This window comes from Anabrus simplex, chromosome 1, assembly GCF_040414725.1.
Source record: "Anabrus simplex isolate iqAnaSimp1 chromosome 1, ASM4041472v1, whole genome shotgun sequence".
Taxonomy (NCBI): domain Eukaryota; kingdom Metazoa; phylum Arthropoda; class Insecta; order Orthoptera; family Tettigoniidae; genus Anabrus; species Anabrus simplex.
In genome coordinates, this window is record NC_090265.1 from 266,471,405 (window position 1) to 266,495,018 (window position 23,614).

Consider the following 23,614-nt stretch of genomic DNA (forward strand, 5'->3'; position numbering starts at 1 on the left):
TTTCTGGTACATGTTCTTCACTATCTTCTTCCGTACTATCTTCGTTCTGTTACTTCTCTTCCTTCTTGGTCCATCTCTTAAAACAGTCTTCTCCTATGGTGAGAGTATTAATGAAGAATGTGCGACGAACTCGTACACGTTCTCCATTTGCTGTTCCTAGATATATATCATTACCGCAGATTTTCTTCAGAAACTCCTTAATTTCATCTCCTTCCTTGCTTCATCTTCGGATCACATTCCTTGAATCACCAATCCTCTACCAAACATTCTTTTTTCACCCCAAGATTGAATATTCCAAAACATGATTTTCGTACAAAGAAATGATCTTTTGGTATGCTTTACTAAACCTATGTGATTGCATCTAGCTTTAATTTTTCTTTGTAGTTTGCTAGTTAAAGAATCCTGTTTAATTCCTAAATTTCTTCCCTTCACTCTCTCTGATTTAGATTGTTGTCTTTCTTTTCTGTCAAAATCTGTGCCTCAGGACTCTTGACTTGCATTGTTTCAGCTTCACTTACATTTAGATTACCTAGAGATCCACTTACTGCTTCCTCCTCCAGTTCTTTTGTACAGGACTGACCTTCAGTTAACATCTGAGATGAGCCTAACAGATTCATAAGGTTGTCTGCAGAACTCCATTAGACTGATGAAATATCGCCAATGTTTTAACAGATAGTAAAGGTCCTCTGAAATCAGCAATTGCACCTTCGGCATTTCCTAAAGTTTCTGCTGTGCATTCCAAGTGCATGGAATAATAATAATAATAATAATAACAACAACAACAACAACAACAACAACAACAACAACAACTTAATATGATAATAAATAAGATGTTTCATGTTTGTGAGTCACGTCCTAGTTCGTGAACCATGGGCAAAAGCTGAATGGCCTCGTAAGTGGTCCTGAGAGTCAGGATACCAGTTGCTATGGAATGGGAGTGGGCATCTCGGACATATTCTGAGTCGTGGCCCTCCTTGTGCTCAGGCGGCTAGGACCATACAATTCACCGGTGGTCCATAACCCGTTAGAAGAGAGATCCTCACTTGGACTATGTGCAAGTAGGGCAGCATCCTGCTTCATGAATTTACCGAGCTCAGAACACTTTAAGCAAGCCTCGGACCTATGGGAGTAATGGAGTCCCACTCCCATTTGACAGGCTAGGGACTCCTTGGAAACAACTTCGCGAACGAAATGGAATTCGATGGGGAGCTATCAATATTAATGGGGCTTATGGAAGAAAGAAGGTAGAACTGGTTGAGTCAGCAAAGAGGATGCATCTGGATGTGCTAAGAGTAAGTGATATTCGGGTAAGGGGAGAGTCTGGGGTAGGGCTCTTTATCAGGAATACCATTGCACGCGACATAGTTTCTGTTAGGCACATAAATGAGCGAACGATGTGGGTAGATTTGTCAGTGGGAGGAATTAGGACGAGAATTGTCTCAGTATATTCACCATGTGAGGGTGCAGATGAGGATGAAGTTGACAAGTTTTATGAAGCATTGAGTGACATCGTGGTCAGGGTCAACAGCAAAGATAGAATAGTGCTAATGGGCGATTTCAATGCGAGAGTTGGGAATAGAACTGAAGGATACGAAAGGGTGATTGGTAAATGTGGGGAAGATATGGAAGCTAATGGGAATGGGAAGTGTTTGCTGGACTTCTGTGCTAGTATGGGTTTAGCTGTTACGAATACATTCTTCAAGCATAAGGCTATTCACCGCTACACATGGGAGGCTAGGGGTACCAGATCCATAATAGACTATATCTTAACACACTTTGAATTCAGGAAATCTGTTAGGAATGTACGAGATTTTTGCGGATTTTTTGATGACACAGACCACTATCTGATCTGTAGTGAACTAAGTATCTCTAGGCCTAGGGTAGAGAAAGTGAAATCTGTCTGCAAACGAATAAGGGTAGAAAATCTCCAGGACGAGGAAATTAGACAGAAGTACATGGATATGATTAGTGAGAAGTTTCGAACAGCAGACAGTAAGCAGGTTCAGGATATAGAAAGTGAATGGGTGGCATACAGGGATGCTGTAATAGAAACAGCAAGGGAATGCCTAGGAACAACTGTGTGTAAAGATGGGAAAAGGCGAACATCTTGGTGGAATGAGGAAGTGAGAGCAGCCTGTAAACGTAAAAAGAAGGCTTATCAGAAATGGCTCCAAACAAGGGCCGAGGCAGACAGGGATTGGTACGTAGATGAAAGAAACAGAGCGAAACAAATAGTTGTTGAATCCAAAAAGAAGTCATGGGAAGATTTTGGTAATAACCTGGAAAAGAATCTTAGGAAGGGAGGGAAAAACGAAATGAACAGTGTTTTGAGTAACTCAGGTGAACTCATAATAGATCCCAGGGAATCACTGGAGGGGTGGAGGGAATATTTTGAACATCTTCTCAATGTAAAAGGAAATCATCATGGTGGTGTTGCAAACAGCCAAGCTCATGAGGAGGAGGAAAATGATGTTGGTGAAATTATGCTTGAGGAAGTGGAAAGGATAGTAAATAAACTCCACTGTCATAAGGCAGCAGGAATAGATGAAATTAGACCTGAAATGGTGAAGTATAGTGGGAAGTCAGGGATGAAATGGCTTCATAGAGTAGTAAAATTAGCGTGGAGTGTTGGTAAGGTACCTTCAGATTGGACAAAAGCAGTAATTGCACCTATCTATAAGCAAGGGAACAGGAAGGATTGCAACAACTATCGAGGTATCTCATTGATTAGTATACCAGGCAAAGTATTCACTGGCATCTTGGAAGGGAGGGTGCGATCAGTCGTCGAGAGGAAGTTGGATGAAAACCAGTGTGGTTTCAGACCACCGAGAGGCTGTCAGGATCAGATTTTCAGTATTGTTAAAAACCTTACTTAAAAATCTGCATCGGAAGAGTGAAGACGTTGACCGAGAAACGAGCTGTATATTTGACGATAATACAAGAGTTTTCGGAGAGATTCTTGAAGAAGATATTTTCGTGGGAAAACGAATAACATAATCGTCCTACAGAGAAACCAGAATTAGCTGGGATATAATAGATAAGCAAAATATGGTAAAATACGCTCGGCAGCATTCTAAAACCAAGCTTATCACATTCTGCGAGACCCTTCAAACCGCAAGAGAGATATATATATATTACGGAAAGAAGACTATCTTGGTCTCATTCAAGCTGAAGAAGAATAAATTGAGATATTATTGAGCTACATTTGGAGATTTCCCCTGGAATAGTTGATATATATATATATATATATATATATATACACGTTATACTTAATCCCGAAGAGATCAGAATTATAGTTCAAAGGAAGAGAAAGAATAATAACTGGGGAAACAATATTATCAGATGGATTGTATTATGACAATTTTCTTCTCAGAGATGTATATTTTTCTTGCCAACAGAAGTAACATGATGTTCAACTGCTAAGCATGTATGATGGACCAAACTGGGGAGAGGTATAGCCCAACCAGATGACCAGCCCATGATGAGAAATGCATCATCCGACCTGATGACCACACCATGATGACAGAGGAGCACTACCTACCAGAATTCGGTTCCGAACCAGAGGAGGAATGATGACCAAACCCGGATCCTGACCGCAGAGCTGAATACATTCCAGTGAAGGACGAACAACTTGACCAGATGTGACAACAAACGAGCTAAGTCTTTACATTTAGTTATAAATTTTGATTTGTATATGTGTTTATTTCGGCATGTGCTGAGAAGTTGGTATATAATCCACCTAATTAAGAGTGCATGTGAATTATAGAAGTGAAGTGTGATATTTAAGTCTAGAATAATATGATAAGGCAGTGTAGAATAAGATTTCTATTACATTACATACACGTTACCGCATGTTGGTCTGAATAGCAGTGAGTTACATGAGAGTATGGATAAAGTGTCTTTAAATAACAGCTGATCGCTCAGAGTTAACACATATTCTGGTATTTCGATAAATCTCGCATTGGTTATACTATATGTTTACGTCATGTTTGGTCCGCGCGCCAGATGTGAAGTTGTAGAATTACGTACTCCTTGCACGACGATATGAGAGTATTGAACTCATTTTGGGGTTATAGTATATAACTTTATTGAGATGTGTTAAAGTGAAAGGCAATTGTGACATATTTAGCATGGCAATGTTAGAATATTGCAACGTTAGTATCACAAGTTATGGTATTGAAACTGCAATTTGAGTATTTGAAATGATGTTACAGTATGGTAAGTCGGCGAAATAAGTGAAGGTTTTATGAAAGGTGGATGTTTATTTTACGAGTTACGGTGAAGCCAAGGATTGCAGGTATTTAAGGAAATGCTATGTCACATCTATAATAGGTAAGGAGTCATATGAAACGATGCATATACGTTAAACTGAGTACGTCGCGGGAATGACCTAAACTAAGGTATGAATAATATATATTGGAATTTAATTGAGATCTAATTGAGATAGATAATAGTAGTGGATGCTGTATTTGAAGTATGAAAGTACTTTGACATATTCTTTAACGGTGTTTAAGCCCAAATACAAACATGATATTAATAGTCGCGGTAATATATTCCAAAGCATAAATATGTGGTATTTATATTCAGACTGCCTAACTGAACTGAGTAACTTGCGAATAGAGGATAATATTATGAAATATGAGGAATAGGAAGCACATCGAGCCTGAAATAAATATATATGCGAATCAAAAAAATTGGATAGATAAGAAGATAATATATTTCTTCTGAAACGGTGGTTATTTGGATTTGCATTTTATATGAGTATAAGAGATAGAGAAATGATAGGCTAGGAGCCAGATTTAATAGGCATTAGGGAAATAAGCCTTAGCCCGTAAGTCGTTACTGAAACATATACAAGAAGAAAGACCGAACTAAATGAGTTCAGATTTATATTTATATTTATTTTCAGTTATTTATGTTTCATTCTACTAATCTAGACATTTTATTCAGATCTTATTACCTGAGTTCGGGCGATAATGAGCCGTTTTAACATCAAGACGATATCTGTATCAACTTAATGAATTTTTTTTCAATGGAGACTGTGGATGACCTGTAATTATTTGTAAATAATAACATCTATATTTGATTTCATTTCGGAGAAGGTGTAAATAAGTTAACATCATATTTTCTTTTCTTTTATACGAGCCAGTGCTGACTTGGAATTATTATCTGTATATAGTCACGTAGAAAATACTACCATAAATCAAATTACTTTTCCCTAGGGCAACTTTCTATTTAAACAAATGTTATGATTTTTATAGAACTTGTGAGTGGTGAATGCTTTCATTATTTTCCTTAGTCCATAAGTTAGTTGGTAAGATAAATAAGTAATCTACTGCGTAGGTGTCTGAATAGAATTTATTATGGATTTACAACCTCGGCACTTCAGTTTGGTGAACTCCTTACTGAGTCTTGCGTCTACGATCGGTCTTGAATCTTCATTGGACTCACGTTAAGCGGAACTTAATGGAAAATCTTCAGATTTTTCCTGTGAAATGGAATACCTTGAAAAGAATTTGAGCCGCTGGGAAAATAATTTGCTATCCATTTCGGTGACGGGTGCAGTGTACATCATAATTCCCTTAAAGGCACACAGAAATGCTAATAATCCATGTACAGCACACACGTAATGAAAACTGTGATACAATGAAAGACTGTTAGCGCACTAAAGAAACAATTTGGAATCAGAAACCCCGCTTTCCAATATCCCATGCAAACAATTACTGTGGTGTGTACTGCCACCTAAAACAACAATATTATGCTTCATGAATATATGTATCTGTTGTTATAGTTACTTAACTTTTCACTGTTAGCTCATACCAATAAAGATGTAACCATCAAAAGATTATAAACGCTTCTGTATCCCCTAGTTCTTAGTTTGTTTTGTTATTCATGCATTTCCCAAATCAGTTTCACCTGCCACATATTTTTCGTGGCAAATTTCTGCAATTTTATTCAATACAAAGCACTTAAGTGCATTTCAATAGACTGTCAAATACACCCAATATCACCTATGTGAATAGCAAGAACACATAGAAGCTTTTGTACTTGCAATTTTTAAAGAGTTGTAGGTGTGGAAAAGCTCCTATGTATGCTGCAATCCACATAGGAGATTTTGCTGGCATTCCAAAGGCAGTGTCACATAGGAAGTGAAATATTTTCTGGAATAGAAGCTATAATTTTGAAATGTCACATAGGATGTTTTGGTCAGGTTGTAGAGCGTGGTCTGGGCTTTCCAGTAGTGGCAAAATCTCATTTCCACCCATTGCTGCACATAGGAAGTTTTGTCCCAGCAGCAAAATAATGCTACACTTTTTTTTTTTTTTGCTAGTTGCTTTACGTCGCACCGACACAGATAGGTCTTATGGCGACGATGGGACAGGGAAGGGTTAGGAGTGGGAAGGAAGCGGCCGTGGCCTTAATTAAGGTACAGCCCCAGCATTTGCCTGGTGTGAAAATGGGAAACCACGGAAAACCATTTTCAGGGCTGCCGACAGTGAATGCTACACCTACTCTAATTTTGAGTTAGTCTAGGCCAATAACCCTCATTTTCATCAGAAATCTACCATGATCCACCTAATGAAAAGCCTTGGATAGGTCAAGTGACATCGTCTATTTAACCTTCTGAACCTAAAATACCGTATAATCTCGAATACCACCAGCATTGTTTTTTCGAAAATATCGCTTCCAAAATTGGGTGCGGGTCTTATCTAAAATTTAGAGAAATTTATCTTTCCGAATGTGCGTAAATCGGGCATCACCGCCGGCGTGGCTTGGCGACAATGCTCTCTCCGCTCTCAGTATACGCTACTTCCGCGCTTGGCGTCAGTCTCACACACGTTCTCAGAGTATCAACATGAATTCCACAAAGCGTTTGCGATCTTTTACTGCGAGTGAGAAACTGAAAGTAGTTCGGGAACCAAAATTATTGGAAATAGTGCCGCCTGTAGGAAATACGATATTGACAAGTCGTGTATTCGCAATTGGAGATAGAAGAAAAATGTGCTATTAACATGTAGTGGTGATCGTAGAGCTTTTTGTGGACCGAGTGTACAGTTTCCAGAAATTAAAAAAAAACTTGATAAATATGTGACAGAAAGGCGGGAATTGGGATATGGTGTGTCAACCGAACTGTGTCAGCTAAAGGCATTAGAGATCGCAAAGGAACTTTCATCGCAAGGGTTAATTTTTATAAAAGAAATGGGTTGAGCGTACAAAGGAGTACCTCAATTTCACAGCGTCTTCCTGCTGCCTACGATGAGAAGTTATTGTCGTTTCAGCATCACATAATTCGGTTGCAGAAGGAAAATGCACATTTGCTTTCCCAAATTGGCAATGCAGATCAGACGCCATGCTTTCCCAAATTGGCAATGCAGATCAGACGCCAGTCTACTTTGAAATGCCAGTGGACAGGACTGTGAATGTTAAGGGTGCGAAAAGTGTTACCATTAGAACAGGTGCTAATGAAAAACAACGGTGTACGGTAATGTTGTGTATTCTCGTCGACGGAACCAAATTGCCGGGGTACATTGTTCTCAAGCGAAAGACGCTTCCTAAAAGTCTACCCACTGGTGTTATCATCAGTGTAGTGTAGTGTAGATACATTGTAGTATAGATACAGTACATTTACATAGTGCCTTATCTTGCCTGCTATATTCGTGTGTTATTTTTCGTGTGTATCTATTAGACCATAATACTAGTAATAATTTGTCTAAGCATTTAGCTTCGTTGGTAATCTTTGAGTACAGTAGTTCTTGCAAATTTCATTTCTGTTGTGCTTAGTTTAGTGACATACGGTACGGTACCGGTATCGTAATTACGATACGTCTGAAAGTAGTTTAAAATTACTGTAGTGTACTGTACAGTAGTATACGAGTAATATCCTATTAGAATTTTGTGTGATTATTTCATTATTGTAAAATATTTGTGTAGTACTGGTGTAGTAGAGGTATCCGTAGAAACTCTCACTAAAATACTGCTGTTGTAATTAGAACAGGCTTAACTGCAGTTTGAAATTGTGTAGTTCTTGTGTAGGCTATTACTTTCGATATTCAGTAATTAACAGCAGTTTTTATCCTGTCAGGGGTTGTAGGATTTAAAAAAAAATAGAGCACGACTAAGTAGTATTGTAGTGTAGTCATATATTAATTACCTTATTGTTGTGTACTATCCCAGACAATATATCTCTCCGTTCATTTATTTTTTGCAAATAAGTTATTTTATTTTTAATTTCATTTTTTTCCCCGAAAAGAATGGCTAAGGAGCGCAAGTGTACTTACTGTGGGTGTGGCGACGCATTGAGGGGTATGAGGGAGGAGTTGGAAAGTTTGAGGGAGATAATTAGGATTCTCACAGAAGACAGGAAGGAAGATAGGACTCCCTCAAACAATGTACAGGTTACAGTAGGTGTACAAGAGGGAGGAGAAGGAAAGGGAGGAGTTGTAGAAGACAGGTGGTCTAATGTTCTAAGGGGAAGGAGAATGCAGACTAAGGGCTCTATTCAGGATCAGAATTCAGGACAGGTGTCTGTGCGAAATCGGTAAGAGTCACTCCAGGTAGAACAACAGAGGGAAGATGAGGGACAGGGAACTGTTGCTGAGATGTGTGGAAGTAAGAGGAAGGAAAAAGGTAGGAAAGGAAAATGTAGAGTAGAGGATAGGAAAAGACAGGTGGAACAAGGTCATGGGAAGGAGAAAAGGGAGGAGGAAGTAGCTTCTGCAGCTATCAGGAAAGATAGGGCTGACTAGGAGGGGAGGGGATCAAATGAGGTGGGTAGGGTTGAGGCTCTGGTCATGGGGGATTCCATCGTTAGACACGTGGGGAAAGTGTGTGGAGGAAAGGGTACCAGGGTAGAGTGTTATCCAGGAATTAGGTTGAGGCAGATGTTGAGGAAAGTAGAAGAGAGGGAGGAGGGGAAGGAGAAGGTGGTAGTGTTTCACGTTGGTACCAACAACGTAAGGCAAGCTGATATAAGTACCAACATAGTTGGAGATGTGTGGGATCTGGTAAATGCAGCACGGGTGAAGTTTAAGAAAGCGGAGATTGTTATTAGTGGAATAATGCGTAGAAGGGATACTGACTGGAGGGTGATTGGGGATTTAAATGAGACTATGGAGTGGGTATGTGGGAAACTGGGAGTGAAATTTCTAGATCCTAATGGGTGGGTAGGAGATAGGGATCTGCGCTCAGATGGCCTTCATTTAAACCGCAGTGGTATGTATAAGTTAGGAAATTTGTTTGGAAGGGTAATAGGGAGGTACATTCAGGGAAACGGGATGGCCTAGGAAGCAGTGATAAGGGAACAGGGAACTGGAAATCAAGTAGGGATGACATACAATTGTTAGTGTTGAACTGTAGAAGTATTGTAAGGAAAGGAATAGAATTAAGTAATTTAATAGATATATATTTACCAGATATTGTAATAGGAGTTGAATCATGGCTGAGAAATGATATAATGGATGCAGAAATTTTCTCACGGCACTGGAGTGTGTATTGTAGAGATAGGATAGGAAGGGTGGGAGGGGGAGTGTTCATTCTGGTGAAAGAAGAATTTGTAACCTACGAAAAAGTTAAAGATGAGACACATGAAATTCTAGGTGTAAGGCTCATTTCTAAAGATAATAGGCAACTTGATATATTTGGAGTGTATAGATCGGGAAAGGGTAGCACTGACGCAGATTCGGAATTATTTGATAGGATAGTCAGCTATGTGGGAAACGACATGGAAAGAAATGTGATTGTAGCGGGAGATCTAAATTTGCCAGATGTCAAATGGGGAAGGAAATGCGAACGACAGGAAGCATGACCAACAAATGGCAAATAAGTTAATATGGGAAGGACAGCTGATTCAGAAAGTGATGGAACCAACCAGAGGGAAAAATATCCTGGATGTCATGCTGATAAAACCAGATGAGCTCTATAGGGAAACTGAAGTAATAGATGGTATTAGTGATCATGAAGCTGTTTTTGTGGTAGTTAAAAATAAATGTGATAGAAAGGAAGGTCTTAAAAGTAGGACTGTTAGGCAGTACCATATGGCTGATAAAGCAGGCATGAGGCAGTTTCTAAAAAGTAACTATGATCGGTGGAAAACGGTAAATAAAAATGTAAACAGACTCTGGGATGCGTTTAAAGAAATTGTTGAGGAATGCGAAAACAGGTCTGTACCATTAAGGGTGGTAAGGAATGGTAAAGACCCACCTTATTATAATAGAGAAATAAAGAGACTAAGAAGGAGGTGCAGACTGGAAAGAAATAGAGTTAGAAATGGCAGTGGAAGTAAGGAGAAATTGAAGGAACTTACTAGAAAATTGAATCTAGCAAAGAAGGCAGCTAAGGATAACATGATGGCAAGCATAATTGGCAGTCATACGAATTTTAGTGAAAAATGGAAGGGTATGTATAGGTATTTTAAGGCAGAAACAGGTTCCAAGAAGGACATTCCAGGAATAATTAATGAACAAGGGGAGTGTGTATGTGAGGATCTTCAAAAGGCAGAAGTATTCAGTCAGCAGTATGTAAAGATTGTTGGTTACAAGGATAATGTCGAGATAGAGGAGGAGACTAAGGCCAAAGAAGTAATAAAATTTACATATGATAACAATGACATTTACAATAAGATACAAAAGTTGAAAACTAGAAAAGCAGCTGGAATTGATCAGATTTCTGAGGATATACTAAAGACAATGGGTTGGGATATAGTACCATATCTGAAGTACTTATTTGATTATTGTTTGGTCGGAGGAGCTATACCAGATGAATGGTATAAAGGAAAGGGTGATAGACATAAAGCTGAAAATTACAGGCCAGTAAGTTTGACATGCATTGTATGTAAGCTTTGGGAAGCCATTCTTTCTGATTATATTAGATATGTTTGTGAAATTAATAACTGGTTCGATAGAAGGCAATTCGGTTTTAGGAAAGGTTATTCCACTGAAGCTCAACTTGTAGGATTCCAGCAAGATATAGCAGATACCTTGGATTCTGGAGGTCAAATGGACTGTATCGCGATTGACCTGTCTAAAGCATTTGATAGGGTGGATCATGGGAGACTACTGGCAAAAATGAGTGCAATTGGACTAGACAAAAGAGTGACTGAATGGGTTGCTATATTTCTAGAAAATAGATCTCAGAGAATTAGAGTAGGTGAAGCTTTATCTGACCCTGTAATAATTAAGAGGGGAGTTCCTCAAGGCAGTATTATCGGACCTTCATGTTTTCTTATATATATAAATGATATGAGTAAAGGAGTGGAATCAGAGGTAAGGCTTTTTGCAGATGATGTTATTCTCTATAGAGTGATTTATAAGTTACAAGATTGTGAGCAACTGCAACGTGACCTCGAAAATGTTGTGAGATGGACAGCAGGCAATGGTATGTTGATAAACGGGGTTAAAAGTCAGGTTGTGAGTTTCACAAATAGGAAAAGTCCTCTCAGTTTTAATTACTGCATTGATGGGGTGAAAGTTCCTTTTGGGGATCATTGTAAGTATCTAGGTGTTAATATAAGGAAAGATCTTCATTGGGGTAATCACATAAATGGGATTGTAAATAAAGGGTACAGATCTTTGCACATGGTTATGAGGGTGTTTAGGGGTTGTAGTAAGGATGTAAAGGAGAGTGCATATAAGTCTCTGGTAAGACCCCAACTAGAGTATGGTTCCAGTGTATGGGACCCTCACCAGGATTACCTGATTCAAGAACTGGAAAAAATCCAAAGAAAAGCAGCTCGATTTGTTCTGGGTGATTTCCAACAAAAGAGCAGCGTTACAAAAATGTTGCAATGTTTGGGTTGGGAAACACTGAGAGAAAGAAGAAGAGCTGCTTGACTAATTGGTATGTTCCGAGCTATCAGCGAAGAGATGGCGTGGAATGACATTAGTAGACGAATAAGTTTGAATGGCGTTTATAAAAGTAGGAAAGATCACAATATGAAGATAAAGTTGGAATTCAAGAGGACAAACTGGGGCAAATATTCATTTATAGGAAGGGGAGTTAGGGATTGGAATAACTTACCAAGAGAGATGTTCAATAAATTTCCAATTTCTTTGAAATCATTTAGGAAAAGGCTAGGAAAGCAACAGATAGGGAATCTGCCACCTGGGCGACTGCCCTAAATGCAGATCAGTATTGATTGATTGATTGACAGATCTCAGAACTCCAGCTGGATGGACAGTTCACTTGTGAAAGACTGGGTAAAGTGTGTATGGCAACGTCACCCTGGTGCATTATTGGGACAAAAGAGCTTGCTTGTGTTCGACAGTTACCGCGGCCACACAACAGACGCTGGGAAGAAACATATCAAAGATGGGAAAACCGACCTAGCAGTCATTCTGGGTGGGATGATGTCTCTGCTAGAGCCGCTGGATGTCTGTGTGAACCGTCCATTGAAAGCAGCCTTGAAACAGTTCTATACAGAATGGATGGCGGCTGATCACACACTGACACCAACTGGTCGCATTCAGCACCCGGAAGTTCAGCTGCTGTGTCCTGGATTTTGATGCCATGGAATCGTATCCCTGGAGACCTCATATGGAAGAGCTTCAGGAAATGTAGCATTTCTAATGCTATGGATGGCAGTGATGACGACATTTTGTGGGAAAGTGATGGTGACGAAAGTTCCGAAGTTGGTACTGATGATGATGACGATGATGAATAAATTCGTTGGATATCATTCTGGAAATGTTTGTTTACTTTTATTTGTATTTTTTAATCATTTGATGTGTGTTAGTAAAGATTGTAAATAATTTTGACTTCACTTCTTTTTTTAAATTTTGTTCTTTCAAAATAAGGGTGCGGGTCTTATTCGGTGGTGGGTGGTATTCGAGATTATACAGTATCTGGTATATCTTCCTGAATCCTAGAAGTTGAGCCTCACTGGAAGTCCAAACTGCCTTCTATCAAATCCATTAATAATTTCACAAATGTGTCTAATACACTCAGAAAGAATGCTTTCCTAGAGCCTACATGCAACACGTCAAGCTGATTGCCTGTAATTATTCACCTTATGTATATCATCGTAACACCACCATGTCATGCTAAGTGTAGAGGATTGAGGAGGTGGTTTATGACCCTTACTATTATACACTGGGACTACTATAGCCCTTTCAGACCGTGTATGCACAATTGTGCGGGTTCGTATTTTATTTATGTCCGAGCTTATTTGACGTTTTCTTGGCGCTAGACCGGACTGCAGTGCTTGTGCGGGACATGTAGCATGTACTTCAGCTGTTTTTATTTAGTACTTGACCACCAGGGGGAAGGAAGAAGAGTTTAAAAATACAGTTCATTAGCAATATGGCGGGAAGCAATAATGCCTAAAGTAAGTATTTATCTATTGCATACATATTAATCTACAAGCTTTACTGAATATCTATGAAGTGTGTAGATTGTGTAGCAAACGTAAATTGTGAACTTTCAACATCATACGTAATACCATGAGGTTTTGAATGTTGATACGCACATATGTGCGGGCTAGGCTTCCTTACAGCCAATGCATGCAAGAGTGCTGGGTGCTGTCGCAAAAAGGACCGAGAAAGAAAAACTCATACTCTACATGAGAAATGTAATGTATAAGATTTTAACTGTTTAAAATCATTCCACACTGTAAAATAGAACATTTGATCATGTACATGTGCATATTCACATGTACTGAGATGAATTTTTTAATTTTTTATTTTTTGCAAGTAGTGAATGAAGTCCCGACACGCACAATTGTGTGGGTTCTGTTTTTCAGCCGATAGTTCTTATTTTGTAAAATAAACTGTAAAAGCATGTATCTGAGAGCATTTTAGTAAGTTTTTGACGTTTTGACACCTCCAGATTTCATTCAGGTCTGACGACAAGCTGCTGCTGCCAAAAGGGCAGTAATATCAAAACTCCTCCTCAATGTAGAAAATGTAACGTTTACTTGTGTTTGAACGAAGATTTAATTGTTTTAAATTATTCCCCACTGGAAAATAGAACATTTGATCATGTACATATGTATATTCACATGCATTGAGGTAATTTTTCTTTTTTGTAAGTAGTGAAGTAAGTCCTGACACGCACAATTGTGCGGGTGCTTTTTTTCAGATGTTAATTTTTATTTTGTAGAATAAACTAAAAATATATGTATTTAAGAGCATTTTAGTCAGTTTTTGACGTACAAGAAAAAATTCACACTGCCAGTTTTCTTTCAGGTCTGAAAGGGATAGATACTATGGTAGCAATAAAGACAGGACTAACAGATCATTCCAACCACATCTGATAAACTCAAACTTTCTGTCAAGTTGTATACTCACTTTGGAGGTAGATATGGAGCCATATTGGAAGGAACATCCATTGCCAAACCTAAAATATTAGACAAAATTGTAAAGCCATTCAAGGCTTGGAATGCAGTTTGATCGGGTGAATTCTGGAACAAAAAAGGAAAATTATACAGACTACGAAATGAGTAAGAACAGGACTATATGACATTATCTACGCTGCTTAACACCACCATATACAGAATAAAGAAGCATTTTTACCTTTTTACTAAGAATGCGGTTCATTTCACCCAGAGATCGCTCAAGACCCGTCACAGCATTATTAGGCCACTGTCCTTTTCCCTGACTAGCATGAAGTTTCTCCACAGCTTTCAAATTCTTCTGCAACCTCCCTTTGTTGGGTGAATCTACCTTTTGCAGTGCTTCTCTCTTTGTTTCATATTCCTGCCCCCTAATGAATGAACACTTGCATATAGTAACAATAAAGCAAGATAATGGTAGCAAGTTACATACAGTAATTAATGAACAGGTATATAGAAGTTCTCCTTGAGCAGCTAAGGAATCTATTGGTTTCGAAGAAAAGAAGAGTCAAGACAGGTTTGAGGAAAACAATGCAAAAATTTTTATTTTTATTTTTATTTTTTTGCTATATTGCTTTACGTCGCACCAACACAGATGTGTCTTATGGCGACGATGGGATAGGAAAGGTCTAGGAAGTGGAAGGAAGCAGCTGTGGCCGTAATTAAGGTACAGCCCCAGCATTTGCCTGGTGTGAAAATGGGAAACCACGGAAAACCATCTTCAGGGCTGCCGACAGTGGGGCTCGAACCCACTATCTCCTGATTACTGGATACTGGCCGCACTTAAACGACTGCAGCTATCGAGCTCGGTAAATGCAAAAATTATGAGCCTCAATGATGCCAAGCAGCAAGCTCTTACATCTCTTCAATAAGATAAATTCTCCAGCTAGAAAAAAGCCAATTTTCAAGGTCTTAAATGGGAAATGCCAGACTTGAATCAGAGAAATGAAGAACAACTGGTGGCAACAGAAAGCACAAGAACTTCAAAAGTTAACTGATGCCAGAGACCTGTAAAACTCCTATGCAGGGATTAAAGAACTATATGGACCAATCCATTCTTCAATAGGAACTTCAAAATCAGCTGACAGACCTTTACTAATGAGAGGAACATCTTGAAGCGCTGGAAACAATACTTAATTTTTTTAACTGCAACTCTATCACAGCTGAGGACTTCCTATGAGATGTGCCACAATAGCCCCCACAGTCATGGATGGCAATGCCACAGTCATACCAGGAATTCTGTGAGGCTCTTAACAAATTGAAACCCAGAAAGGCACATGGACCTAACAACATTCCACTGGAGCTGATTCAAGGGGCAAGCTTATCCTTAAAGACAAGACTCTTTACAGTAATCCTTTTAATCTGGGAAAATCTAAAAGCACCTAGTGACCTGATGAATGCTACTATCATCACCATATTCAAGAAAGGTGGTTGCAGTATATGTGACAACTATCACGGTATATACCTTCTTGCAAGGATTCTACTTAGCCATCTCCAGGTTGTCTCTGAGAAGATTCTTCCCGAGTCTCAGTGTGGTTTCCGTGTTTCAAGAGGCGAAATTGACATGATCTTCTGTGCAAAGCAACTCTAAAAAGAATGCAGAGAACAACAGCAACCTTTCCACTTAGTTTTATGATTTGGAAAAGGCCTTTGACTCTGTTCCAAAGCCTGATATGTGGGCAGTGTTGAGACAATTTGGTTGCACTGAACACTTTGTTGGCCTGGTTCACACACTCCATGATGGTATGTCTGATTAGGTTCTCCAACAGAAAAACACATCTGATGCTTTTCCTATTACACATGGACCGAAGCAAGGGTGTGTACTTGCCCCAATGCTCTTTGCTTTTTACGTGGCTGCTATGCTTTGTGATTCATCAGGTACCATTGCCTCTGGCATTAACCTAAGGTATCCCCTTAATAGAAGTATTTTAAACTTGAAGAGACTTTGTTCATGTCGCTTAACTCATGTGACCAGAATAACTGAACTGCAGTAGACTGATGATACTGCATCACCTTCTCTTGCTCCTGAGGACCTGCAGCAGTCAATCAATAGTTTCAAGAATGCATATGATTGTTTTGGCCTTACCATCAATGCATAAAAAACAAGATCCTTGCCCAACCTGCCCCAGGGCCTAGTCTTGCAGAGTTCAATGTCTCTGTCTCAGACGTCATTCTGGAGCAGATAGATCACTTCTCATACCTCGGGAGCATTTTGTCTAAACGACGTACTTCAGAAGAGGATGTCGAAAACATACTCCATGCTGCTCATTTGGCATGTAGTCGACTATTCAAGCTGGTCTTTAAGAATAAAGACATAACAATTCATAAAACAGTGCATAAAACGTAATCACATTGTTACTCTATGGATGTGAAACCTGGACCCTGTACCGCCATGACATCAAAAAACTTGAATGTTTTCATCAGCAGAAACTTTGTTCAATCAAATATCAAATGGGAGAACCATGTCTCCAATCTTGCAATTCTTGAGGAAGCATGCATGAACAGTGCATAAGACTATCATTGGCCATTGGCTTCGGTGGACTGGGCATGTGTGCCAAATGAGAGACACCTGGCTTCCTCGCCAATTCCTTTATGGGGTACTTTCCTCAGGCACAAGATCCTGTGGTGCCCCTTTGAAACATTACAAACACCACCTTAACTCTCTTGGTGCCAGGCGGTAGTGCGAGCATCCGCCCTTTAAATTGCCAGAGCCGATCTGGTCGGCCGTTAACAATCCAGTCGGAAGTTGCCAGAGCCGATTACATCGGCCGGCTTAAAATTCTGTGATATACATAATTTTGAGGCAACCTATAGTGACGTGCATACTTTTGTTACAACCTGTAGTAAAGGGGCTATGCGTTATTGTGTGCCTGGCCTTGCTTTGGCAGTTCTAAGAGGGTGTTATACCTTTCACAAGAGTCGTTTCCTGTGTTTACAAATACAGTACCGCTAACCGGTCAGTAAGAGATTGCTCCTTGCAGTGAGTGGATTTGTGACAGAAAAATGTCATGTTGTTCACGTGATAATTTTTTAGCAGGTATTGATGACAATAAATTAATGCAGTATTTGGAACAGTGCGAAGTTAACGTGGATGATTTATTGGATAGCGATAGGGAATTTAGTTCAGAGAGTAGCGATGAAATTGTACCAGACACGTCCGCGCAATCACCGCAGCTAAAGAAGAGACGTTTAATTGTGTCTAACAGCACTAAAGCTGCTCTGAATATGGTGGTAGATGAAACTAATGATAACGAATATGATGATGATGTCTCTGGAGAACATTTTGTAGAAATTTGTCCCAATGAACCCGACAACATTCCTCAACCTCCTGTGAAGTTCTTGGACCTAAACATGCCCTGCCGTCTGATTCTCCGCCCATATCACACTTCAATTTACTTTTCACTTACTCTCTTCTAAACCTTATAGTCACATATAGTCCTCTATCATTACCTAAATGCCGGTCTCCGCGGGCCAACTGTAGCGTGCCTGCCTCTCACCCGGAGGTCATGGGTTCGATTCCCGCCCAGGTCAAGAATTTTCGCCAGGTCCTGAGGGCTGGTTCGAGGTTCACTCAATCTAAGTGACCCTAAGTGATTGCAATTGAGGAGATATCTGAGGGTGAGAGGGCGATCCCGGTCTGGAAAACCAAGAATAATTACTGAGAGGATTCGTCTCACTGACCATGATTCACCTCGTAAACTGCAGGTACCGAACTGAGCAGCGGTCGCTTAGTAGGTCAAAACAAATCATGGATTTAGTGCCATACATTTCTTAATTTTGTAAATTCTGTAGTATTATAAAATTATTTTTCATATATATACTACAACCGAAAACGAGAAACTATTTTTTCTGAAAACAAAAAACTATAATATCAACTACTATTTTTTACTTATTTAATCATTCAGAATTATTTTAATACTATGTTGTCCGCACGTAGAAAATTTGTTGTCAGTATTTGCCAAACACCGATACATACACGCGAATTTTATCCGTGAGTAAAATTGTCTTGTTTTTATTAGTGACAAATGTTTGAATTATTATTTTTTACATTTTTATTTTTCTCGTTCAAATTAGTTATTCTATAGAATTGTACTTAGAAATACATTATACATAATTACTTATATTCTTTTGTATCGTAAATTATTTGTTCAAAGTTGTATTGAGAGAGAAAGTGCGAAAAAAATTTCTCTTCTAAAAATAAATGTTATCGACAACTATAAATCAACAATAAAACGTCTTTGACTTTTTGTATCATTCCAAACCAGTTTCTTATTCTACGTAGTCGATATGTAGAAAATTTCATGCCGGTATTTGCTATACATCGGTAGATATACGCGAATTTTAAAATACATGTATTTCCACTGAAAACGGCTTGGCACTTTACAGTAGTAGAGTGGATGCGGAGCTCTGGCCTCTTCCAGCTGATGGGGAGCGGCCGACCAGATCGGCTCTTGGCTCCAAGAGGGTTAAACAAACCATGAAGGTCACCAACATTAACCTTAAAAACCTCGGACACACTTGCCGAGGATTACTCACTACGACGCCAAACCGCCTCTACTCCTGTTGAATTGTTTGAGCAGAGCGTTGCAGGCGTGAAGAGGTTAAACAACAGTTATGCATACTCCATCAGATGCAGCCTCATCCGCTTCCATCCAGCAAGTGAAATCTGTGTGGACATATGTTTCCAGCTAGAATTGGCTTGTTCAGTCATCAAAAGTACAAGCACAAACAGCACTGAGTGTTGGTGGATTCTAAGCAGGAGAATTTGTATACTTCAAAACAAGTAACAGCTGATGAAGATTGTTATATTGAGGGAAAAATATATTGTATGAAGAGTACCATTTGGCCTACAGATTAATTCAGGGTTACATTTAAAGAAACTAAATACAAAAAAGTCACAAATATGTACTCACATACTGTAGCATTTATCTAGTTTAAATATCAACAAATCTAAAGCATTTCACACAGTACTGAAACAAGCACTAGCTGCTCTAGTCTATTTGGGAAAGCAAACATTTTTGTTTGTTTTTGCTCTTGATAGCCTGTTTAATAAACACTGACCTTAAATACTGCAGCGCAATTAACCGTTCCTTTGCAATACATTGAAGGAAACTTGCAGCACACTGAATTTGTTCTATTTGTCACAGCAATTCTAAATGTTGCCAAAAAAGATTGTGAAAACTAACTTTTTTGGTAACTGTTGTGTATTTCATTCTATCACGAAGATCTTTAAACCTTGTTAATTTTGTTTCCAACCTTACTGAAAGAGACCATACCTACATTATATCCATATAATTGGAAATAATTGGAAAACTGGCTATTTTAAAAGAATGTACATATATTTCATGCTTCCATTGATTCACAGAATGTCCCTTCTCAGGTAATTAGTCATACCTGCGACTGCAAACAGTGACCAGCTTATTGTTTTTCAAGAACTTTAAGATCAAGGTACATATAATTACAACTGGGTGCTTTTTGAAATGGATACACTACTGTACTGAATAACAATTAACATTATTAAGACAGGAAATTTTCCAGGACCATACAAAATACAGCTTAATGCTGGTTTATCATTACAGCAATCTTCATTATACAAAGGTTCAACTTTATAATTTACCATTTTCAATGTAAATTCTGCCCAGTCTTTTACATTAGCCTAATAAATACCACTATAATCAAATTATTTTGAAGTTGTTAGAAAACAAATCCCCTAGCATCAAACTTCTCATCTTTCTTCACACTTCAGTGTACTAAACCAAACTGGATAACAAAAATTAAGTTTATTAAAAGGTACGGTAACTACTTTTTTCAGTGTCGACTCAGTTAATACAACTTTTATGTTTTTCAGTCTTGAAACACAAATTATAACACTTGAAATCACAATAACATACATATAAAAGTTGCTTTTGATAAAGTGTTCTGTTTTACGGGTATGTTATAGTGTTCCTAAGTGTTATAACTCATGTTTCAACAGAATGGAAAACTTAAAAATAGTAAAAAAGTTTCCATGAGCCATTCTACTTCTTTTCATCATCTAATGGTGATGGTGTGTTTCTCATCTTACAATTTTCTAAATATGCATTATTACACCTTTGTTAACTTCCATGGCTGAGTACTTAAAAACAAATGAACTACAATAGTTACCTGGATGCCATTCTCAATCGTATCTTCTTACACCGTTTCTTGAGAGCTTTTTGACGTTCTTTATCCAAAGCAATTTTTGGGTCAATTTTATCAGCTGGAGCATCCACAATATGACGTATGTTATACGAAGTGACTTCCTCCTTAGAAAGATTTGTTCCATGCAACCGTTGCACTGCTTCCTGATGCTTCTTGCCCCGTAAGTGACTCAAAAGATAAACTTCAGAACCAATCTGTAAAAACAGTACAATGTAATTAATACCACATAACCTCAATGAAGATGCGCAATATTATATACTTAAAAGGAACATCACAGTAAAGATAAATCTTTGAGACATTTGCAGATACAGTATTATCATCAATGATACAAGATTCTGGAGATATTGTATTGCATAATGCTAGTAATCAATGCCTATGTTATTAGGCAAATTAAACAATGAGTGGCTATCAGATTGATGACCCATCCGCTTAAGCAAGTCTGTAAAATCACAGCATATATGAAGGTTGCTTGCTAAGTCATGGTAACCAAACAAATGATAGGTAACTGCATGTTACTCTCACCACTTTGAAATATACATAATATCACTCACACACTCTCTCACTCTCTCTCTCTCTCTCTCTCTCTCTCTCTCTACTACACTACACTTCACATACTAGTATCCTTTAGACTAGCTATTTCAGCAAGTAAAAGGCAAAAATTACACCAGACGAAACCATCAGTATATACTTCTGCATTTCTCCATCTTCATTGAGTCATCAGTCCACAGACTGGTTTGATGCAGGTCTCCATGCGACCCTATCATGTGCTAACCTTTTCATTTCTACATAACTACTGCATCCTACATCTGCTCTAATCTGCTTGTCATATTCATATTTTGGTCTACCCCTACCATTCTTACCACCTACACTTCCTTCAAAAACCAACTGAACAAGTCCTGGGCGTCTTAAGATGTGTCCTATCATTCTATCTCTTCTTCTCGTCAAATTTAGCCAAATCTATCTCCTCTCGCCAATTCGATTCAGTATCTCTTCATTTGTGATTCGATCTATCAATCTCACCTTCAGCATTCTTCTGTAACACCACATTTCAAAAGCTTCTATTCGCTTTCGTTCTGAGCCAGTTATCGTCCATGTTTCACTTCCATATAATGCCACGCTCCAAACGAAAGTCTTCAAAAACATCTTTCTAATTCCTATATCAATGTTAGAAGTGAGCAAATTTCTTTTCTTAAGAAAGCTCTTCCTTGCTTGTGCTAATCTGCATTTTATGTCCTCCTTACTTCTGCCATCGTTAGTTACTTTACTACCCAAGTAACAATATTCATCTACTTCCTTTAAGACTTCATTTCCTAATTTAACATTTCCTGCATCACCTGCCTTTGTTCGATTGCACTTCATTACATTTGTTTTGGACTTATTTATTTTCATCTTGTACTCCTTACCCAAGACTTCGTCCATACCATTCAGCAGCTTCTAGAGATCTTCTGCAGTCTCAGATAAAATAACAATATCAACAGCAAATCTCAAGGTTTTGATTTCCTCTCCTTGGATTGTGATTCCCTTTCCAAATTTCTCTTTCATTTTCTTTACTGCCTGTTCTATGTAAACACTGAAGAGGAGGGGGGACAAACTGCAGCCTTGCCTCACTCCTATCTGGATTGCTGCTTCTTCTTCAAAGCTCTCGATTCTTATCACTGCAGACTGATTTTTATACAGATTGTAGATAATTCTTCATTCTCGGTATCTGATCTCAATCACCTTCAGAATCTTAAATAGCTTGGTCCAATCAACATTATCAAATGCCTTTTCTAAATCTACAAATGCCACGTACATGGGTTTGTCCTTCTTGATTCGATCCTCTAAGACTTCTTACTTGTAACTTGTAACCTCTAAGATCAGACGTAAAGTCAGGATTGCTTCACGTGTTCCTACATTTCTTCTGAAGCCAAATTGATCTTTTCCCAACTCAGCTTCAACTTGTTTTTCCATTTTTCTGTAAATAATATGTGTTAAAATTTTACAGGCATGAGATACTACAGTAAACTAATGGTGCAATAGTTTTCACACCTGTCAACACCGGCTTTCTTGGGAATAGGTATAACAACATTCTACCGAAAATCGGATAGGACTTCCCGTCTCATACATCTTACACACTAAATGGAATAGCCTTGCCATGCTGGTTTCTCCTCAGGCAGTCAGTAATTCAGAGGGAATGTCATCAATTCCAGGTGCCATGTTCCTATTTAGGCTGCTCACAGCTCTGTCAAACTCTGACCTCAAAATTGGGTCTCCTATTTTATCAGCCTCAACAGCCTCTTCTTGTTCCAGAACCAAATTATCTACATCTTCACCTTGATACAACTGTTGGATATGTTCCTGCCGTCTTTCTGCTTTGTCTTCTTTCCCTAGAAGTGGCTTTCCATCTGAGCTCTTAATATTCATACACCTAGATTTCCTTTCTCCAAAGATTTCCTTGATTTTCTTTTCTTTTCTTCCTTCTTAACATTTCTTCAGAAGCCCTGCTGGCTTCATTTTTCATGACTATCCACTCTTCCTCTATTGTGTTTCCTTCAGCCTTAGTCCTTATGCAACATGTTCCTTGAAACAATCCCTCACACTCTTTTCTTTCAACTTGTCTAGATCCCATCCTTTTGCATTCTTTTCTTTCTTCAATTTCTTCAGCCTCAGATGGCATTTCATGACCAACAAGTTGTGGGCACAGTCCACGTCTGCTCCTGGGAAAGTTTTGTAATCCAACACCTGGTTTCTGAATCTCTACCTAATCATAATGCAGTCTATTTGATACCTTCCAGTGTCTCCAGGTCTCATCCACGTATACAGCCGTCGTTTGTGGTGTTTGAACCAAGTATTGGCAAAGACCAAATTATGATCAGTGCAGAATCCAACCAGCCAACTTCCTCTTTCATTCCTTTGTCCCAATCTGAATTCTCCTACTGTATTACCTTCCCTTCCTTGGCCTACCACTGCATTCCAGTCTCCCATCACAATTAGATTCTCGTCACCTTTTACATATTGTATTAAATCTTCTATCTCTTCATATATTCTTTCGATTTCCTCATCATCCGCTGAGCTAGTAGGCATATAGACCTGCACTATTGTGCTGGGCATTGGTTTGGTGTCTATCTT

At 38.7% G+C, this 23,614-nt stretch overlaps 1 protein-coding gene across 1 annotated transcript in view; it reads right to left on the minus strand.

Annotated features, from left to right (window-relative positions):
* ssp3 (short spindle 3) overlaps positions 1-23,614 on the minus strand; it is a 567,399-nt gene that overhangs the window by 348,668 nt on the left and 195,117 nt on the right. The window contains exons 16-18 of the mRNA XM_068225894.1: positions 20,471-20,700; positions 14,508-14,697; positions 14,283-14,395 (exon numbers count right to left, since the gene is read on the minus strand). Coding sequence (XP_068081995.1) covers positions 14,283-14,395; positions 14,508-14,697; positions 20,471-20,700 — 533 coding nt within the window. The remainder of the gene's footprint in view (positions 1-14,282; positions 14,396-14,507; positions 14,698-20,470; positions 20,701-23,614) is intronic.